This window comes from Bemisia tabaci, chromosome 5, assembly GCF_918797505.1.
Source record: "Bemisia tabaci chromosome 5, PGI_BMITA_v3".
Lineage (NCBI taxonomy): Eukaryota > Metazoa > Arthropoda > Insecta > Hemiptera > Aleyrodidae > Bemisia > Bemisia tabaci.
In genome coordinates, this window is record NC_092797.1 from 29,119,470 (window position 1) to 29,142,056 (window position 22,587).

The 22,587-nt window shown below is 41.1% G+C and overlaps 1 protein-coding gene across 2 annotated transcripts in view; it reads right to left on the reverse strand.

The window, feature by feature from the left end:
* The window catches only part of LOC109037852 (tRNA dimethylallyltransferase), an 85,979-nt gene that overhangs the window by 14,248 nt on the left and 49,144 nt on the right, over positions 1–22,587 (reverse strand). For both annotated transcript variants that reach the window (XM_019052685.2, XM_019052684.2), the window contains exons 4-5: positions 15,807–16,031; positions 12,828–13,081 (exon numbers count right to left, since the gene is read on the reverse strand). In XM_019052685.2, the coding sequence (XP_018908230.2) occupies positions 12,828–13,081; positions 15,807–16,031 (479 nt within the window). The remainder of the gene's footprint in view (positions 1–12,827; positions 13,082–15,806; positions 16,032–22,587) is intronic.

A 22,587-nucleotide genomic window follows, 5' to 3' on the forward strand; every position in this document is an offset into this window, starting at 1 on the left:
CCATTCATTCCAACCAATAAGATCGCTCCATACTCCCCATGTATTCTTTGTCCATCGCTTTGTCTATCAATTTCAATAATCAGCCCGCTGTTGACAATGGGAGCGATTCCTCATTATTGGTTGCATCAGGATCATTTCACTTCGATTTGTGGGACGAGAGATTGAATCTCTTAAGCTGGTGGTTGGTAAAATTAGGGCAAGAATGTTCGAGCTACAACTTATGACTACTCAATTTTGAAAGAGCTCTCTCTAACTCGCACCTTGTGTCCGAACTCTCTCCAAGTAATCACAAAAATCATGACAAAGCGGTGGTGGTTATGGTTTCCCTTGCGCGAAAAATTTATTTTTACGTGTTCCTGAAGATTCGCCTTAAGCGTAGGTAATGGACGAGGGTTTCAAAGGCAAAGGTTTCAGTCTTGAACTTCGTACCAATAGCTTAAAAGGTCAAGATTTTGTCACCAAGGATAGCTAATGGGCATGACCGGTGAAATAGGAGGCATAACCGACCAACCATTGAACGATTACAAGACTGTCGGGAGAGCTGTGAACTTATGGAAATACGAAAAAAGATAAGAAGTAGGGGCTGGAGGCCCAGGATGTAAGTGCCTCGCTGTCGACGCGCCAAGGACGGACATTTGCAGTCGCATTGGAACATGTTATGCAACATTAACTCCTTGTAATGAGCTCTAAGGAGCACGTACTATGAGGTGCACGCCCTCTTCACCCCTTTCTGAGGTGCGTTTACGTTTCCGCGAGCTCTTCGCTCTCAACTCGCGCAAGTCTCCGAGTGAACTTCGGCGTGAAGTTTTCCTTGTAGCAAGTAAGAATGAGCATATGGGCAACCCAGCTCAACTTAAAGCAAGTGTACGTGAATAGGGCATGGAAAAAACATAGAGGGTAGTTGCGAGCAGAAGAATTCACGTTTCTACGTCACAGCAAGCAAACGCAGATTTACAGGAAATGGTGACGAAGTTGGGTCATGTTGACGTGGATCAGGGTCCACTCCTTGTTCAATCCTCATTCTCGTTGGCTAGCAGAGAGTGCTACAACTGACGAGTCCCGTGTATTTTTTGAGAGGTGAGAAAAGCGATAGTGCCTTCAATTTTGAAAATGCAACACGCTCATCCGTGGAACACGAATAGTTGCATCAAGGCGCTACAGTCAACTCAGCCTAATCTTTAAAAAGCGAAAGTGCCTTCAATTTTGAAAATGCAACACACTCATCCGTGGAACACGAATAGTTGCATCGAGGCGCTTGTAAAGCGGAAACGCTTCCAATTTTTGAGTATACGTACCTAACGTATATACTTGTTGAGAATAAGTCGATGTTTTTGGTAGCGATGTTTTCGCTATATCATAAAAAAGTGCGACATATTTCCATTGGCAGTGATGCTTTTGCGAGGTAATGTTATTATTTCGATCTAGTTCAACGATTAGGACCAATCTGTTTCGATTGAGAGTTCCTGTAATACCGTCATGTTTGAAATAGTAGTATGGGAAGAGCTGTCGTGATAGCGAAGAGAGCAGTAAGTGCACTTCTGTACGATCCATGGTTAGCACATGCTGTATGTGTCTCGGGGTTCATCCCAGCATGTACTTACTGCTCTCTTCGCTATCACGGCAGAGAAAAGGTGCTCCACACGCATGAACCGCGTCGGCGGCGCGCGGCTTGAATGGCCTAGGCGTTGAGAACCGCTACTCTAGAAATGTCAGGGCGGGATATTAAAAATGATTCATAAAGCGAGACGGAAAAGCGACTGCTACATTGATGTCTGGGTTAGATAATGCACTCACAAGTGCAGAATTGTGAATTTGGCGGGAAGCGTGATAATGACGCAGAAGAGGCGCCGGCTACAACCATGAAAATGTAAACGCTTACATTTCAACGATTTACAATGTAGCCCGTGTCAACTCAACTCGGAGTAACCGGTGACATAATTGTCAGATAAACTAGGCCGATGCACACTTGCATCGCATCGCGCACACGAGAGAGCACCTTCTTCGTCGCTTTTATTTCCTTTTTTAAATTTTTTTTATCTGCTTGCGCTGGTAGTCGCAGCTTTGATTGCTCACCAACGAGGATAGGACCGAACCGCAGTAGGCCGATTTCCCACAATGCAAGGACCAAGGTGAAAAATATGAAGTCGGAAGAAAAAAAGAGAGGAATCCGGATCAATTAAAAAAAAGAGCGTTTGACGCAGAGACTTAGAGACCCTCCACTGGCCTCTTGGCGACAGGTGGGAGCATTTACTTTCAGGGATTCGACAATTCCTTATGGACAACTATATGAGGGAGCAACAGTCATCACTCTTTTTTCGGCTATTGACCTACCTACATGGTGGATGATGAGCTTCAGGTGACGTCATGAGCCAAACAAGTTTCCCAAACTTCCGCCAATTTCGGCTTGTTTGCAAAACGAAACTGCCAACACGTTGTTAAACATTAACCATGAAGGTAAGTCAACAGTTTAATGTTGGAGTCCCGAAAGTAAAAACTTCCACCGTAGCCGAAATACGAGTGGAGGGGTCTCTTGTGTCTGATCTGATGAAAACAACGCTTTTTTCCCTATTTTTTCGGAACATCATAAAAAACTTCGAAAACATAGTATGCGGTTCCTATCAGCATGGGATGCTCTACTAGATGCAAAAAAGAAACAAGAACAGAAAAATTCCACCATTTTATACCCCTGGACATCGTAAAGAGAAGAACGGCAACTTTTTGTCCCGTTTCACGACTGACGGAATGATTGGAAAAAGCCACACACAACTCATACAAGTCTACATGACATACCAATTTGCTTTCTCAAACTTCAAAAGAATGCACTCCTTTAGCACGCTAGTTGTTCAAATGTTAGGTATATATCTTTGTCGATGGGCTACGACAAGACTAATAATAAACCGATACGAGGCTCTGTAATTAAAAAGTCGTGCTACTTGATTTCTTCGTCGTTCGGATTGAATAATGGACTGCTTGTCGATCAACAGGAGAGAATCCAATACCTACTATAACTGATGCGACTTGATAAATGAAATCGTGCAATTCTACGGACCAAAGATACAACTCCATTTTTCATTGGTCCCATCGTCTCATCAGAGGAAAAATGTCGATAATCTGATTTCTAATGTTCTTACTTCGAAGTGTATCTCATACGAGAATTGAGGGGACGTTTATGTAAGGTGTAACGTAATCGATTCGCTCTTTTTCTTTGTAATCCTGTTGTGACAAACTCGTGAAAAACACGAAGCCCCCCTCGAATTAAAAAAGCATAGTGTGATGTGATGCGACAAGGCGTCTGGAATTACTTAGGACAACTGGACTAGGAAACCGTGAATTTGCGTAAGTGTCCTGCAATGCGCTGAATATGCAATTTGATTTTCTGGGAGTTAAAATTTTTGCTCGTGGACAAGTGCAAAGCCAGCTTACGTACCAATTGACAAATTCCACAAGTTTCCATCGTACTATTGAATGCCCAATTTGATTGAAATAAATTCTCCGTGTGAAAATGGACCGCCGTCAACAACACACGGACTGTCGCCTAAAATTAGATCCCTATACGCCAAATTGTCAATTCACATGAATTTCCTTCAATCCATTGAATATGCGATTTGATCTCCTGGGAGTTAAGATAGTTGCTCGCGGTTGAAGTGAACAGCCTGCTACGGCACAGCGCGCTACCTTCTTTCTGGCTATAGGACCATGAATTAACGGATTTAGAGTTTCCTCCATTTTGTTGGATATGCAATTTGATCTTTAGGGAGTTTGATTGGTTGCTGAAGGTTAAGATAAACTGTCAGCTTCGATGCTATGATATTCTCCGCTCTCTAAGGCCAGCTATGTTATTTTCTCTCGATTTTTATAGCCGTGTATAGGAATTCCCGCGGTATTTTGAAAGGCAGTTCCTGTAGCCAATTTTTACCGGGGATCTCCCTCAATTTTTGAGCTCAGGGTCAAACTTGAAATATTTCCAGATGCTCTTACTCAATATCAGGGTGTCTACTAAAACAGGCTGGCCAAAAATCAGTACTTTTACAGTACTTTTTCAGTACATTCTCGAGAAAATCAGTACTTCCTCAACCGAAAAATTAAGTACTATTTCAGTACCTCCAATTGACGAAATTCAGCAAATTTCAAAAATTTGAATTTCCCGCTCAAATTGCGACAAGAATGACAAGAAAATGAAAAAAATCCGGACTTTCTTGCGGAGTTCCGGACTTTCTTGCGGAGTTCCGGACTTTCTTGCGGAGTTTCGGACTTTCTTGTGGAGTTCCGGACTTTCTTGCGGAGTTTCGGACTTTTTCAGTACTTCCGGACCGCCCTTAAAAAATCAGTACTATTTCCGTACTTTCCGGAAATTTCGGACTTGTAGACACCCTGCAATATGCAATGGTTCTGATGACTCTTCGGAAGATAAGGTCCCTTTTCACAGATCCTGTCGCACATCCTCGATTCGAGTTGGTTCATTTCCACGAAACCGAGTCCACTGTGCGTTAGAGACGAGTCGAGTGATAAGCGCAGCGCGGCGCACGGGAGTGATAAGAAAAAGAGCAAGGCGAAGCATGGCTTGGTCGTAAAGCGACCGCGACCGGAAAGAAATTGGCGCGCAGAAGATGACGTAAACCCATCAATACTACCGGGGCTCCGCTGGAGTGGTATCACGATCTCAATGAACCGACGAAGAGCAGCGTTTGCTGACACGACACGACACGACAAGACACAGTCATGCTTATGCAGAAACCAAATTATCGCTGTGCTTACACTCTCATGGAACTCGTTACGGTGCATCAACACAGACTTCAGCTCAGCACTTCACCACCGCCTTGAAATTTGGTCATCCACGGATATAAAAGACCCTCAAAGCCTAAAAACTCAGAATGGGCCAGTTGCGCTGGTGACAGAATCGTGTTTTGGGGTGATTTCACGATAATAGGAATAGTCGTGTCGCCGTGGGTTATGAACGACATAGGGCAAAACGATTGAAAACCAAATTAATTAATCAATAGGAATGATGTCCCTGAACCTATCCATGTTGAAAAATATGATGAATTATTATTATATTTAATAATATGAGACTTTAAAGGCCGAAAATGTCCGGTCGGTTACGCGTCGCCAACCCCGATTTTGAAGCAAAAGAGCAATTTGCGGTAACAAATCAGTACTGATCATGAACTCTTTGGCAATATTTGCTGAAAAGAGACTCTAGTGTTCAAGAAAATTGCCAGTTTGAACTGAAATGTTTATTATTGAGCGAGAAAAGTCATAAGAAAGAGGTATCGCCACATTTGGCAACACATTTTTGCAGTTGTATTAAGTGCAGTGTTTATCTCGCCAGATGGAGTCAGGAGTTTCAAAACTGCCATCAAATTGTTCGCTGAAGTCTTCTTGACAAAACCATTACTGATAAGTCAGTTTTTTTTAAAATGAAAACTTTAGTTATTATGAGAACCAGTGATTTTTACGTGTGTAGCACTAATTCCTCACTACGCAAAAACCTCAATTTAATAGTATTAAACTAAAAGGAAGTTTCCAAAGTTTAGAAAACTTTTAAGGCAGCATTAATTCCATCCCGTAACTCAAGAATTGCCAAGTTTCATCTTTTGTATCATCTTTAATCTCACATTTTTGAGTGTCGGTTACGCTGTGTCTGTTACGTAACCGACACAATTTGGCAGGGCCGCCATGTTTGCGTGGTCCTCCAGCAGTCCCGCGGGAAGCGCTGATACCTGATTCAATGGTTTGTTTATCAATCACTTTAACTTTGCACTGAATTAAAATACAGCGTGCCAAAGCTGGAAAAAGGAAGTTTAATACCTTTAAAATAAGGTAATGAAATCCTGTTAAAATTGGTGCACTTTTATTTCTAAGGTATTTCACATTTTAACTATTCCTGTTATCGTGAAATCACCCTTTGATGCTTGATTCTTGTAGATTAGCTGAAAATGATAAGATCCGTCCGAACAGCAACTTTCTACGTTCAATATTAACCGAGATATTGCCCTTTGAAAAGTCGGGTTTTTGAAGTCCGGTGGATGACGTCAAAAACCCGACTTAACAACCCTGACAAGATCGATTAAGTATCGATCTTCAATATTCTCGATGCCACTTTTGCTTTGATTGAAAAATGCTTACTTCTATCGCAGTACCCTGGTAAAAATTGGCAGTAGAATCTGTGTTCCAAAATACCATAGACCTAAAGCCGGCTGTAAGATTTCCAATAGCTTCTATAGCCGTCTACACAATTTCTTATAGCCCTTTATAGCCGATGGCGATTAAGCAACTCACAGCCAGGCGATAGTGTGTATGCTAAACGTCACTAATTACGGATGTTAGGACTTTGTGAGTTTTTGGACCACTGCTCTCTTTTTGGGCCGTAGTATCTTGATTTATTTTGCGAGGAAAGCTCCATACTTTTGATGGATGCCTGCCATTCCTAATATATTAGAGCGCCTTCAGTTTCGTATGATACTCTACAATACCTCTGTCGTGAAATAGTTGCTTCAAGCGCCGTGGCACGCTGCGGCGCGGCAGGCGGGCAGCCAGCGCGAAACGCGCATTGGCGCCTACAAACCTAACAGGGATACTTCACACGTTGCGCAGTGCGTGAAGTATCCCTGTTAGGTTTGTAGGCGCCAGTGCGTCGCCGCTCTGCTTTCTGTTAGGCTCTAATATTTGATCTCGAGGAGGCAGCGTTTTTCAACTCATAATTTTGAAATGTTTGCACATCCTGTATGGATTATTCTCATTTTAATTGATGAAAAAAATATGTATTAAAGGAAAATATAATGCATGTTTTGTAAATATTCAGGTGGCTCCGTAACAAACTTAATGATTTCCAAAGCACACGAATTTCTACACAATTTCTTATAGCCTTTTATAATCGATGGCGAAAAAGCAACAGTCAGGCGTTAAAGTGTAAAGCCCGGCAATAGGAGCTATAGCCCGGATGCATAATTTTTTATCGCTTCGTATACGAAGCGATAAAAAAAGGAAAAAAGAAAGGAAAGATATATATTAATCATTAGCAATAGAGAAGGAGAGGTAGAATAATATATACATAAAGTAATATAGTTATTAACGCCCGGCCGTATGATTTCCTCCGCATTCTACAACCAGCTATATACTTTTCTGTAGCCTTCTTTCGCCGGCTATAAGAATTCCTATGGTATTTTGAAACACAGCTCCTATCGCCAATTTTTACCAGGGTATTTTGAATTTCCGAATTACTTAGCTTAACCTTTCCTTACAGAAAGAACCCAAAATGATTACTCCCTTTTAAAAAAGGAAATTTAAGTTATTTTTAATAAAATAAATACAAAATAAAAATGTAATAAAAAAAGACAAGAGTTGTAGGCCCGAATCGGGACTAATTACAATTAGTCATTCATATTCTTCGGAACATGTAAATGCACTGACGTGCATTATTCGGATAACGGTGTAGGTTGAGTCTCGGTCCAGTGAGTTCAATACTTATCATTATCTCTGCAAAAAGTTGTACTCGAGCGAAAGAAACGCTGCGTATGCATTAATGAAAAGAGATGAGGTCAACGGGAGCTCCATCATCGCAGGGAAAGTTCGCCTCTCGCGTTGTTCAACTACGATTAAAAAAAAGAAAAAGAAAAAAAAAAAGGAAAAGAAAAAGAAAAAGGAAAAGAAAAGGGCTGCACAGAAGAAAACCTATGAACCAAGTTCATCGCGGTTCACAGATCACTCTCACGTACCGAAATGCAACGTCAGGACTCGTGAAACACGCACGAGGTGCCACTTTGCGCATGAAATAGTCTGAAGCTCGCTCTCCGATTTTTCAGTCGATTTATCGAGATATTGAAAATTAAGCGTTTCAATATTTCATCTGGAATAGAAGCCACAAAACTCCAAAAAAAAAAAAAAATAAAAAAATAAAAAAAAAAAAAAAAAAAAAAAAAAAAAAAAAAAAAAAATTCTTCTGATCTATACTTATTCTTAGAAATATCAAAAACATAGGAGGAAAAACGGGAAACAAGGCTAAAAATTACACATTAAAAACCCGAGACGGTTCGGCCCAAAACTGAGCCATTTTCATCGGAAGAATAAAAATAAAATAGAAAAATTCCAAATAGAAATTTGCAGACTACATGATGGCCGAGAAAATCCTGTACGTGTAATTTTCAGCCTTGCTTGCCGTTTTTCCTCCTATGATATCACCATTGTCACGGGCTGCTATTTTAGAAATTTTCACCTTATTTTTAGTCACATCTGCTTCCAAAATTTACAAAAAAAAAAAAAAAACTAGATTGAAATCGAAATCTTGTGGCGCGCAGTAGATTTGCCATTTCTCCGGTCACCGGCAGCTCCTTCAAAGAACACATCGATTCTTCTCGTATTACGCGTCTCTCATTCTGTCGAGTTCGCCTTCAATATTTATGATGGCAATATGATCAGCTTGAGAGCACGAATAGTTGCGCGCAGCAGTTTTGGCGCTTTTACAAATTTTGAAACCGCCTATTGCGACAAACACGCACACACAAAAACAAAAAAGAAAGAAAGAATAAAAAAAAATAGTCCCGACGAGGAACACACGTTAATCCTGCCTTATTGTATCTCAAGTTTCTCATTCTGTCGAGTTCGTCTTCAATAATTGTGATGACAATGCTGATACAATCGGAACACTGACTTTTGGACTAGCTGTAATCTACATGGACTATGAGAGTGCTGTTAAACTTTTCCAAGAGTTTCGTACATACTGACACTTTTTTCATTGCGAATTTTTAACTTAAATTATAAACTGTAATACATAGGAGAAAGTGGATATTCTTACTGGCATGAGAAAATTCTACATTCCCGAGGAATGACATGACAATACTGCAACTAGCTTTTTAATTTCAGAATACTTAATTTTATTAATCTAACTTCTCGGAATTGCTGGTGAGAATCCGCGATGACCTCCACACCACGACGCTATTTTAATTAATAAGCTGGACGTTGATCCGACTGTGTGCTGGCGTAGGCACAAAGTATTTCCGCGCCAAAAGGAGTCTAGTGACTTCGTCAGGCGTTTTCTTTTTGAATGAAACAATGTTTTCATTTGGAACGAACAAGATAGCAGGAAAAACTACAGCAATTACGACTTTGCTGCGGATTGAGTTTGCCAATTCTATGTTTTATACGTCGTCTGAAATGATTTCATTGAGCACTCTTAGTTCTCGAAAAGGGACGGCTTCCGATATTTTTGAAATGTATGTCTTTTTCGAATTGAGCCATTTCATACGAAAACAGGGTCAGACTTCCACTGACAATGAGGTAGGTACTGGAACATGCCTGCATTCCCTGCTCGCAATGCCTAACTCTCGGAAAAGACGCAAAATGGATGCGCAAACCTCCCACTCATGAAGATAGGAAAGTCTGCGTGTGCCAAGTCGCGCACTAAATCGACGGTGCAAGTCGGCAATCACATAACTCGTTTGCGGTGTCTGAAAATCTCCGCAACTATGTTATTTTTTTAAAGGAGAACAAATGGACATGATTCCTTGAAGTTTTTACAGAATTTTCCTCGCACATAGAAGAAAAATCACGGCAGTTTTAAAGGATTAACGTTTAGTAGTTTTCTGTTTAAAAAATAAAGTATGACAGGAAGTCTGCGACGTCGCAAACCGAGTTATGTGATTGCCGACTTTCACCGTCGAAATGTCATTATGCTGTATGAAAGTATGGCAACCTCAATCTCGGTATTTCGGCTCAGCTGTTGCACATTGCTAACACTTTAGAAACACAAGGCGGAGAGGGAAAATTGCTCGATTAAGAAGCTTGTCAAAACCGTTGTAGAGCGCGATTTGATTCAGGTAGCCTATGGTTTTCCTTATGCCGCAACCGATGTAAACTAAAAATTTCAATACAGTAGACTCTGGATTATCCGGCTTCGTATTATCCGGACTCTGGATTATCCGGATCGATTTTGCAACCATGTAACTACGTATACGCATTCCGATTAGTGAGCGGATCCGCGGAGAAGCGGTCGCAAGGCATATTGGCGCCTGCAAGGCTGAAGGAATACTTCACGCATTGCGCCAAACAGTGAGGTCCGCGTGGGACGCATTAGCGCCTACTAGAATGCATAAATACTTCTCGCACTACGCCAAACGCAGTGCAGTCGGTTAGTTAGCCTAAAACGCACATTAGCGGCTACACGACTGTATGAATACTTCACGCATTGCGCGCTTTAATCGTTGTTTTGTAATTTATCGTTGTCGGCTAACATTGACAATCACCATTGAGTCGTTCAATTTAGCGTTAACCTTTTAAATTCGTGTTGGTATGTACATGATGTATACATAATAAGAATACTGTGGTGTTGGTTGGTGGTGTTTGTGTTTACTATTATTATCCGGATTTTTTTTTATCCGGATCGGGCCCAGCACCAATTAATCCGGATAATCTAGAGTCTACTGTACCTTAGTTATGGGATGTTCCGGTAATCTTCATCGCGCAAATCGTGAAATTTTGGTTAAGAAACATGTAATTATTGGAGTGCATGAATTCGTACCTTGTCTGAATTGAGACTGCCACAGTGCTCCACTCGGGACGGAAAATCTGGCAATCTAGTTATGCTAGAGATAAAAATGTACTGTTGCAGCGAAATAATACTCTACAATGTACGTTGTAACATACACACTTAAACGAGACCTTTGACTCGAATAATTGGCCGGCAGAGTATAACGAGGGCAGGGTCATGCTTTAGCGAGTTTTTACAATTTCAAGTTTATCGCAAAACGGATTCACACGTGGTGTTAAATCAGGCTCATGGCGTCACGAGCACAGCAATTCGTATGGCGAGGAGAACGTTGAACCAATCACGGTTCGGCAGTCACTACTCTCATTGGTCAGGCGAGGCAGCAGCGCGGGATAGCGCGTGTGGTAGTGGCTTCAACGATTTATTTCTAGCCGTTTAAAAACCATGTGACATAACCGATCACGCGAAAGCCACCGGAAGAAAGCACAGTACGGTCAGAAAATTTCTGCAAGAATCTGCAAAAATTTCAAAATTCTACGACGTAAATGGGCGTGTCAGTAATAGTAAACTGCGCCTCAGAAATACCCAGTTCGCGCCACTGATACTGTTTCTCTTTTAACTTCATTCTTTCAGCAGGAAAACACGAATTTGATATCAAGAAACGGTAGGTTTCGCTCGCCACGTGGAGAAGCAGAAAATTATTTTACGAATCAATGGTGCATACGTTACTTTGATTGGATCTGCCCCCTACTTCCCGGCTACGTACACATTCTTCACGTGATAAAATTCATGTTTTAGAGCTGTACCCATTGATGCGTGGGGCGTACCTGAGATAATTTTCCAATTTTTACATTGCTTCAAAACGAAACTCACAAAATTTCATTTACATCTTTAGAAAGATGCTTCATCAAACCTTAGATGGGTTGAATTACTATTTAAAAGTCGTGGAGTGATAAACCGACTATCGGAGATTTTAAATTTTTAACTTGCACGGCAAAGCTGTCCCTCAGCTTTTTTCTCGATTATTCTCGGCGAGACGAAGTCAGAACTGAGGGAACAATACGGAATCGGCCCCGAGGAATCTGAGTTTCATCACCTCAGGAAATGACTGATCAAACTTAGGGACTTTCAATGAATTGAAAATGTGTTGACGTATATTGCTAGTCAATTTTATAGAAACTAATAATAATTGGCAATGTACCAAAGTGTTATCTTCTCATATTTTGAAAACTCATAAAAAAATATTAACAGCTTCTCTTAAGAAAACTGGAATTGTATCTAATGAAAGGAGGCGTATCGATGAAGGCCTTTTTGGGGCCTATCCTGAAATTCTGATTTTCCTCAACTCTATGATTTTTTCCACATTGAGGGTCTATATTTTTTACGGTATACATCAGGATTTGTTCATTTTCGGCTTCCTTTCGGGTCTCTGGCCTAAACATGGGTCTAGGGGCTGATTTGGCGAAAAATTTGGTTTTTCAGCATTCGACCGCAAATCCGCATGTTTTGCCAAAATTGGCTCTCGGATCCATGTCTGAACCAATGTTAGACCAAGAAAGACGCCACAAATGACCAAATTATAATGCATTCCGAAAAATATACACCTTTAATGAACAAAAAATCATGTGGAGTTGAAGTGATTCAAAGTGGGTCCAATAACGGTCCTTATAGATGACCTTCTTTTGTCAATGTCAGAATGTTGATGCGGCGTTTTCCCAAAACAGGGCAGTATCAATGATAGTCGGGACGAAATTCGAGGAAAAGGGGATAACCTAGACAAAATTGCAAGAAAAGGTTATTATACATCAAAAAACGCAGAAAAATCAGTGGAATCCGATTTTCTAAAGTTCGACAAAAGTTCACAAAAATTCCACCCCTAAATGACCGAAAAACTGAAAAAAATCCCCAAAAATCGGTCATTCTCATGAAATCCGCGATTGATGCGAACCATCAATTTTTTTTAAGGCGCAATTTTCTGGGGTCCAATGCCACCATATGATCATCAAAACAAAGTTATCTGTAGTGAAATTTCATCCTCAAAAATCATCCTCTTTTCTCTCTTGTCCTTGGTGCAAAAAATTTGGCGCTAAGACCAATAGTTTTGGCGCCAAATAGAAAATTAGGAGGAAAAACGTGCAAATTTCGGGAATTTTTTCAGTTTTTCGGCCATTTTGGCGTGAAATTTTTTGCGAACTTTCGGCAACCTGTAGACTTTCGGATTCTACCGATTTTTCTGCGTTTTTAGATGGATAAAAACCTTTTCTTGCAATTTTGTCCGGGTCCAACCAAATCTCGTCCCGACGATGAAATTCGACGAGCGAGAAGAGAGATCGGGAAGGTTTCTTACCTGAAAACTTTTCGCCGGTCGTTGGGGTGAAGGGCGGCTGCCCGGACGGGGTCGACGTCGTTGAGCCTTTGGTGTAGCTCGGGCACGGGCAAGTGGTTGAGGCAGTCCTCCTCGATGACCACCGCGCTGGACAGCTCCTGGACAAGGCCCCCAAGCCGCTCGAGCGTCCGTCTCTCCGCGGCCTCAACGCGACCGCGAAACGCCCTCTCCGCCTCCTCGCCGCCCAAAACACCGCCGTCCAACACCCGCTCCACCTGATCAACGAAAAACCAATCAAGCAGTTAGGGAACATGGAATAATTAAACAAGACATTCCATAGACCTTTCCTCCCCGCGACCGTTTTCACACGACCAAACCGGTAATAACCCGTGAGTAATGTATTGGCGGGTGAGCGAAATGCCCGCTTATCCGTCCATCAGGGATCAACGCTCCCGTGTTACCGAAGAGAGCAGTTACGCCCATTTTTTGAAATCAAGTTTCCTTGCAAATTCGACTGCTCTAATTTAAATAAACTGAACTTCGATTCGTTGTCCTTCTGACGTAGGTACGACTATTTAGTCACGATTTCACTTCGAGCTGACTATATTTCGGGATAAGTCCTACAGCTCAAGGATCCCATGCTATCCAGGACCAGGACACATATTAAAATTGAGTTCTTTACTTCCGAGACACGAAGATTGGTAAAAAAACGAGAATTTTAAGAAAGCAGTTTGGTATTGTACGAATATAAGCATAGCCAGAACAGCCAGAAAAAAGCAGCCAGGTATGTCTTCATTATTTCGCGAGAGAGACTTACTTCTGTTTTTGGTAAAACCGTACCATAACCTGTCAATTTTTAACCTGACTTTCCTTTTGCTGCGTGTCCAAAATGTAACCATGTAAGTATGCAGCTTGTCTCTGTATGCAGCGCACAGCACGTGTTGTTCTTGCTTGACATGAAATGAAAAAGGACCTTTTACTACGGTCGGAGAGAAAATGAGTTGATTTGATTCATCCGAATATTCGAAGTTGAGTGTCCAGAATGAACATTGATTTTCGAAGATCGGCTCGAACGGATGCTACTAATTTCATTTTCGCAAAACTTCATGTTTCCACTTACTGCTCTTCTTCGGTAACATCAGTTGCGATGCTTTCTAGTTGGCACCACTGCTTTTAATCCATTTAAATCCATAGAAAATATCGATTCTAGATGAGACAGCCTGTCTCACCTAAGATCGATTGTTATAGGTACGTTTAAACGGACAGGGTGTCTAGTATTTTTTAATTTTGAAAAATCGTGATATTTTCCTGATTTTTCCTGATATTTCATTTAAAAATTCCCGATTTTTTCATTTTGAAAATTCCTGATATTTTCCTGATTTTTCTTTGAGAAATTATCGGACACAAAGACGGCGCGACGACTCCTGGCGCGGTAGGCAAAAAGCAGTAAGACTTCTCAGCTGACGAGATTCGCGTGAGAAAAATTCCTGATGAAACGTCCGATTTTTCAGATTTTCCTGATACTTTCCTGATCGGCCAAAATTCCTGGTTTTTCCTGATGCTAGACACCCTGACGGAGTAAAAGCAGTGTTCCCAACTTTCAAGAATCGCAGCTGGGTAACGTGGCAGAACAGTTGCAGCGGTTGCCCACTTTGAAGTCACAGGCCGCCTGAGGACGACCATACATGAAGCTCCTACAGCATCCGTATTATTCTAATTTCCTGAGCTTCTTCTAACACGATGACTGCCAAAGGCTGCCATGATTTGATAAGCGGATGCCTTGCTGGCGCTACGATGCAATCGGGCGCGCGTGGGTACAGTACAAGTTAAGTGCGGAAACAAGCCCGTCGCGTCGCGTTGCCAGTTTCTCTGTAAACTAAACAAGGACTCTACTGCCGTACTAAGGAAAAACGCCGTATGAGCCTCCAGGCGTTGCCAAATTTCCTTTGATAAAACACTAATTTCCTGGTAAACTTATGAATATTTTCCGTCCAATTGTTTAGATAATTTTGCTCGCAAGTGTACTTAATAAAGTTCCTGAAAATTTCAAGAGAAAATATTCATAACTTTCCTGAAAAATAAACATTTTACCGAAGGAAATTTGGCAACTCTCGAATGTTCATACGGCGTTCTTCCTTAGCACGGCAGTATATGGAGTCACTAACATCACCCTAGCGGCACCGGTGACCGTTTCTTGCAGTTTTACTGGTGGGAACACCTGCCGAAAATTTCTTGCTATTGGTAGATTGGTTAGGCTCTACGGAAAGCATCCTGCCGGTCTCAATAATTAGTCAACGGGGTATGCATTTTGCCACTTCAGGGGCTTGATTTTATCGGCACTTTTGCAAAATCTCTCGACAAGCTGAAAATGCATCGTCGTCGGCCAATTAGTTGCTAATGCAAATGACGGACTTAAGTGCAGTCGTGACTCATTTCGAGTTCGTCCGTTTTTTCCCTGACAAACTTCGGTCAGTTAGCCAAATGGGTCAGAGAGTCAAATGGGGCCCATTTTTTTGATCCATTTTCTGAAAGTATATGGAGTGAACTACGACTTCAGAAAATTTTCAAATTTTCGTTAACCCTCAGCGGCAAAAACACCCCGTTTTAAAAATGCCAAATTTGAGACCCATTTGAAACGATATTTCTGGTGGGCTTTGATGACGCAGCCAGGCGAGGGACGGCGTTTGCTGATTGGCTGCACTCAGCTCCAGGCATCGTGCTATGTACGCCAACTAGAATGTCGGCTTTTGATAGGTCAAATTTTTATCAGTTTTTTCTCCTCTTAGAAATGATTTTTTGGAATGTACATGAAATTTTTGTTTTTTTCCAGAAAATGTTTCTTATACTAAAAACTATACTATACACTTCTGCAAAAATGTCTTGCCTTTGGCCACTTTTAGGTGTTGGTAAAATAAGGGGCTGCCTACCATGGGGGGAGGGGAAGGGGGGTTGGAATATTTTGTGAAGAGGGACAAAAAGGGGAAAATTTGTTTTTTTTACCTCTCGCAATGCCTCCTCCACCTCTGCTTGAAGCTTGGACATCTCTGGGAACAGGGCGGACACGAAATTGCAGCTTAGAAGCGTGTTCGTTGAGCACAGATTCGGTAAGAGCACATGCTTCACGTATGTTCGCGGCTTGCCAGGTTTCGTCTTTTCAGTCTCGGAAACTAGCTGCTGCAAGTTGAAGATGAACTCGAAGATCTCCTCAACAATTCGAATAATGACCTGAAATAGAATATACTCTTCGTTACAAACGCAAACAAGAGGAAAAACACGTTACGATTATTCATTCATACAAAGCGAAGAGAATATGCGCTCATAGAGAGGCATGCGGAAAGAACTAAATGATGTAATACTTAACAACTGAGTAGTATTTAAATGAGCAGTGAGCAGAGGCAGTTAGACGCAAAAGTAGGTAAATAGACACAAGTTGATGGTTAGCGAAGGTGACGTATAAGAACTCGTGTCTATACTGTGTGTGGTTACCATTGGCGATCATTTTTAATTTAAGTCTTCTTTTTTTCAATCAATTAATCGGCGGCGTAAAATTAATAGTGAATAGGAAATTTGCTGTGTCGTAAAGGAATCACAATGCCGATATGACGGATTCAATTTTTTGAGAGTCAATTTACTTAAGTTTTCCTTTGATGGCTTCATTTATGATTCTAACACACAAGTACAGTCACAGTAAAATTAAGGACTCTACAGTCGTTGACTATATATGTAGAAGATCCGATGGTTCGGGTGTTGGGTAACCTTTCTTACAATATAAACCACCAATCATACAAAACAGAAGGACGGGACGCAATTTTCAGTTTTAGGCAGTGGCGTGGCGCGCTTTACGATATATATCGATTGTTATGCCATTTAAACCTATAGAAAAGGATCGATAATCAGGGTGTTCGCAGTGAACACCTTAACAATCGATTCTTTGCCATGGGTTTAAATGGCAGAACAATCGACAAATCGCAAAGCACGCCACGCCCCTGCACTGGTTTTAGCGTATTATCCAAACGAGACACGCTATTTAAGAACGACAGCTCAAACCTTTTTCAGGCATTTTTCGTAAAATTTTCCAACTCCGTACTTGTTTCCCAATCAACCAAGAAAATATTCCTTATCGACTTCAAGCATTATTTTGACCTTTCGACGATCAATTTGCTCCTCTTTTCCTTCTTTTTTCCTTTTTTTTTCTGTTAACCATGAGACCTAAGAAGATCAACTTCCGAATGATGAAAGGGGCATCGGGTAAGGAATCATTAAAATTCTGAACAAAACGATGATGGGATGATCTCGCACCTGAACTAATTGCTTTTTAATTGAGCGATACCGGGCAAGACTATGAACCATCGACGAGACTGATCGCGAAAAATATCGTGCCGATCGCGGTTTTGAATTTTGAGGATTAAGGTTCGGCCACGATATTTTGAGATTTGGCGCAAGATTAACATTAACAAGACCGGTCGGGATAAAATTATTATGTTTCCGATTATCTCATCCGACGCGATCTGAAACTTGAAACTCAAAAGCCTCTCTCTTTAAGGGCTTCGTCTGAAGAATTTCCAATGCAACAGTGCAAAATAATTGCTTCAATAGGTGTTGGTATCCTGCTCTGCCGCGCTAAGGAAGAACGCCGTATGAACCTTCAGGCGTTGCCAAATTTCGATTGATAAGGCACGAATTACCGGGTACACTCATGCATATTTTTCTTCCAATTTTTCAGATAGTATTGTTTGCAATTTCACCTAAAGTTCCTCCAAATTTCAAGGAAAAATATTCATAATTTTCTTCAAAAATAAACATTTTATGGAAGGAAATTTGGCAACTATCGAATGTTCACGCGGCGTTCTTCCTTAGCCCGGCAGTGCTGCTTCACCCGACGGAGATATTTAAGAGGGTCACAACATAAAAGCTTAAGATTGCATTGCAACATTGCGAATTTTCACTTCAATACTTATTGGGTACTGCAATCATTGGCGGGTGCATGTTTTAAAATACAAATTTCAAAGAGTTTCCGTCAGAGCACAGAGCAAATTAGGGAGGGAATGTAAAAACAACCGTTGTTGCATAAATAAATACGTATTCAGTGAAACATGTCAACGTTGTGATGCAACGAAACCTCTCCGGCTTTGGCTGCTCCATTAATAATCTTTGATCTTGGTCAGGTGCCGCAGAATTTTTGAACACGTTACTTTGAGAGAGGTTTAACGTTTAGCAAATTTTCCCAGCTGACCGATCTCAGCTTGATGAAGTGTGAAGTAATTTCGTGAACCTCGCGCTGCGCTGTATCGCTAAATATCAAAAGATGTTGTTCAAATCAGACTTACAGTAGCCTGCTAGCCTCATCGGTGGTTCACATTCTTCCGGAGGTTGCCTCTCAAACGGAATTTGCACTAAAACGTTTTTTTTGTTTTTTTTTTTAATTTTTTTAATTTTTTGTATCAAATAGGTGCTTGATGGACTGAGTTCACAGCATTTGTGGGGCATCATTCTGTGATAGAAATCAAAGAAAAACGTCAACAATTCGAGAACTAACCAATGTATAACGTACTGAGCTTTATTTCCCGTTTAAACAAGTGTACTTTGGCAGCTGTTAGCATTCTGTCACAGAGGGGTGAAAAAAAAGCGCAGACTATCGCGACTGATAGAAGACTAATATTGGGATGTGACAGTAGCGTAAAACAGGAGGGGAGGAGATTTAAAGGCTCTGGAACCCTTTTCTCCCCTAGAAAATAATAGTTACCTAAAAGGAGATACATACTTTAACTTTGGATTCCCCCTCTTACCCCATGAGAAAATTCCTCACACTGGATGTGAGGTGAGGCAACATTTAAGAGATCTTGAGAAATAAAGACGTTATACGCTTTACACAACAAAAACGCGAAAAGACGCCGATTTTGTCGTGTAGTACGGTGGGTAATTACCAAAAAAGGGCAAATAGTGGCAAATCGTGATACAGTTTAGCGGCTTTCAGGGATCAAACTAGATGACATTTGAAGAGTTTTGAGTCGAAGAGGCATTTTCAAAATGGTGGCAGATCCAAGATGGCGGCCATTCAAAATGGCGGCCGGCGCGTACTTTGAGCCGCTATAGATCGAGATCCACTGAACCGATTTTATTTCTCTTTTTTTTGTTTGATAGATAATTGAAAGGTAAATACAACAAAATCACAAACTTTTTGATTTTGACAATATACAGGGTGTTTTTTCCACAAAACCCGGTTTTTGTGCATTGATAAAAAAGCTTTTAACCCATATATCTTTTAAAATCGCATTATTAAGGCCCCTTTAAATACTCGCCATGTAAAAGAGCGTCTTTTGAGCTTTCCAACGATATATTACATGATGGGTCTATAATTTAAGGTTTTTGCACCACTGCGATCCGCGCGACGGCGGCACAGCGCGGGCCTGCATAAATTAATCCAGGGGCATATGTTGAAAAGAAGCCTCCCGTGGAATAGTGAATGGGGCAAGTGTAAAAAGTGGCCTAATCTCTTCTTTTCGATGTGCAGAAAAATAATTTAGATGTTGTCTAGCTCAATTTTGCGTCCAACCCCTCCAATTCAAGATGGCGGCCAAAATGGGGGCTCGGGGGTTGAAGATGTTGGAATTTGTTTTTGATGCCGTGTAAGGGGTCTATAACTATGTAACTTTGGTCGTAGAGTCCGAATTTGAGGTCCAAAATTGTCTCCGGCTCAAAGGGATGCCCAAAATCCAATATGGCCGCCAAAATTTCCACGATAGGGTCAAATCTCCGAAAGTTGCGTAAAACTGCCAAGTAGTATATCTTTCATAGGGTTTTCTGGGTCGTAAATTTCACCGATGAGGTCAGAATTTCACTACAGGTTTATTGAAGCCCAGAAATTTCAAAATGGTGGCCAACATGGCTGCCGCTCAGATAGTGAGAACGGTAGAGAAGTTACCATGCATACAATGATGAATTTTCGTGCATGTTATGTACCCCGCTGATTCTGTATGTAGTCATCAAGTACATCGGAGTGGTAGTGATAGTTGTCTGTAGTACATCTAGGACATGTTCAAGAACGTATTTCCTGATTTTTCCTAAGAAGATACTTTTCTCGCTTGAAGGACAAAATACACAATTCTGAATACAAAGGTCACCCTTGGGAGTTCAGCGGACAAAGGGGGATTCCAACTTTGGAGAGCGGGATTCTCACCACGATTTTAATTTTTTTTTTTTTTTTTTTTTTAAATAAAATCAGATAGTAAGCTGAGATTTAAGATAAATCGATACCAAAAATTCCACCATCAGCCAATCCCGCAATGACAGAAAGGTAACTTCTCTACCGTTCTCATTATCTGAGCGGCAGCCATGTTGGCCACCATCTTGGTTCTTAGAGAACATTTATCGGCCTGTTTCGGTATTTGGACCTCATTTGTGGAATTTACGACCCAAAAATCCCATGCAGGGGCACCTCACTCGAGGATACGAGCCTCAACAAAATATTTCACTCCGCAACGGCAGCCATATTGGCCGCCATTTTGAAATTTCTGGGCTTCAATAAACCTGTAGTGAAATTCTGACCTCATCGGTGAAATTTACGACCCAGAAAACCCTATGAAAGATATACTACTTGGCAGTTTTACGCAACTTTCGGAGATTTGACCCTATCGTGGAAATTTTGGCGGCCATATTGGATTTTGGGCATCCCTTTGAGCCGGAGACAATTTTGGACCTCAAATTCGGACTCTACGACCAAAGTTACATAGTTATAGACCCCTTACACGGCATCAAAAACAAATTCCAACATCTTCAACCCCCGAGCCCCCATTTTGGCCGCCATCTTGAATTGGAGGGGTTGGACGCAAAATTGAGCTAGACAACATCTAAATTATTTTTCTGCACATCGAAAAGAAGAGATTAGGCCACTTTTTACACTTGCCCCATTCACTATTCCACGGGAGGCTTCTTTTCAACATATGCCCCTGGATTAATTTATGCAGGCCCGCGCTGTGCCGCCGTCGCGCGGATCGCAGTGGTGCAAAAACCTTAAATTATAGACCCATCATGTAATATATCGTTGGAAAGCTCAAAAGACGCTCTTTTACATGGCGAGTATTTAAAGGGGCCTTAATAATGCGATTTTAAAAGATATATGGGTTAAAAGCTTTTTTATCAATGCACAAAAACCGGGTTTTGTGGAAAAAACACCCTGTATATTGTCAAAATCAAAAAGTTTGTGATTTTGTTGTATTTACCTTTCAATTATCTATCAAACAAAAAAAAGAGAAATAAAATCGGTTCAGTGGATCTCGATCTATAGCGGCTCAAAGTACGCGCCGGCCGCCATTTTGAATGGCCGCCATCTTGGATCTGCCACCATTTTGAAAATGCCTCTTCGACTCAAAACTCTTCAAATGTCATCTTGTTTGACCTCCTAAAGTGGTATAACACGATTTGCAGCATTTTGCCCTTTTTTTGGCACTAAGCCAACGTACTAGAAGGAAAAAAACACTGAATAGCACAAAAATAGACATTTTCTATATTGAATAAAAAAGGAGTCGGGGGCTCAGACCCTCCTTAGCTATCTTCAAATTTCTCCGTTGATACTCCTTCCGAACAAAACAAAAAAATCTGAAATCAGTTCAGTAGAAGCGGAACTAGAGCGATATGGCGTATGCGCTACACTGCTATTTCGGAGGTCCATCGCGTGCCGCCGCCGCGCGGATTAAGATATTACGCAAACTGTTAATTACAGACCCATAGTGTAATATATCGTTGGAAAGCTAAAAACAAGCACTTTCAGAATAAACACATCTTAAATTGCTGGTACGCCCATCCTGAAAAGTTATTTAAATGTAAACGATTTTTGGGTTTCTGAAAAACCGGTTTTTGTGGAAAAAACACCCTGTATATAGTCAAAATCAAAAATTTTGTAATTTTTTTATATTTACCTTTAAATTATCTTTTAAACAAAAAAAAGAAAAATTAAATCGGTTCAGTGGATCTCGATCTATAGCGGCTCAAAGTACGCGCCCGGGCGCCATTTTGAATGGCCGCCATCTTGGATCTGCCACCAAATTCGAAATGCCTCTTCGACTCAAAACTCTTCAAATGTCATCTACTTTGACCCCTGAAAACCGCTAAACTGTATCACGATTTGCCACTAAGTTTGCAACTACCCACCGTACTAGTGAGGCAGAAACGTTCTATAGTGCGATTGGAAAATTCAATATGTCGCACAGTGGAACGAACTAATGGAAGAGGTCGGACATGAAATTTTTGGCTACAATTTCAAATTTTGATGTTTATTTCGTCACAAACTCAAGTTCAAAGGGTATTTCCGAGTGACAATTTTATGAAATCACCAATGAAACCACCTTTAAACTGTTTTGTTTCATGTTATCGAAAATATAAGCTTTCAAAGTTTCCAGATTTTGTCCGCCTTCTCCTATTCTGTCGTGCTAAGGAAGAACGCCGTATGAACCTTGACGTCGCCAAGTTTCCTCCGATAAAAAGCGAATTTACTGGAAAAATTGTGAATATTATTTGCCAAAATTTTCAGACAGTTTTTTACGCAAATTCAATCTAAAATATCCGAAAATTTCATTGAAATATATGCATGAATGTTATCAAAAATACATGCTTTATAAATGGGAATTTGGCAACGCCTGACGGTTCATACGGCGTTTTTCCTTAGCGCGGCAGTATTGACTCGGTCCAGTGTGCGTCGTTAAACACACGGCGATTAATCGCCGCGAGTGAAAGACGAAAGCCAATGGAGAGCCTTGATTTCGACCCATTGACGTCGATACATCGA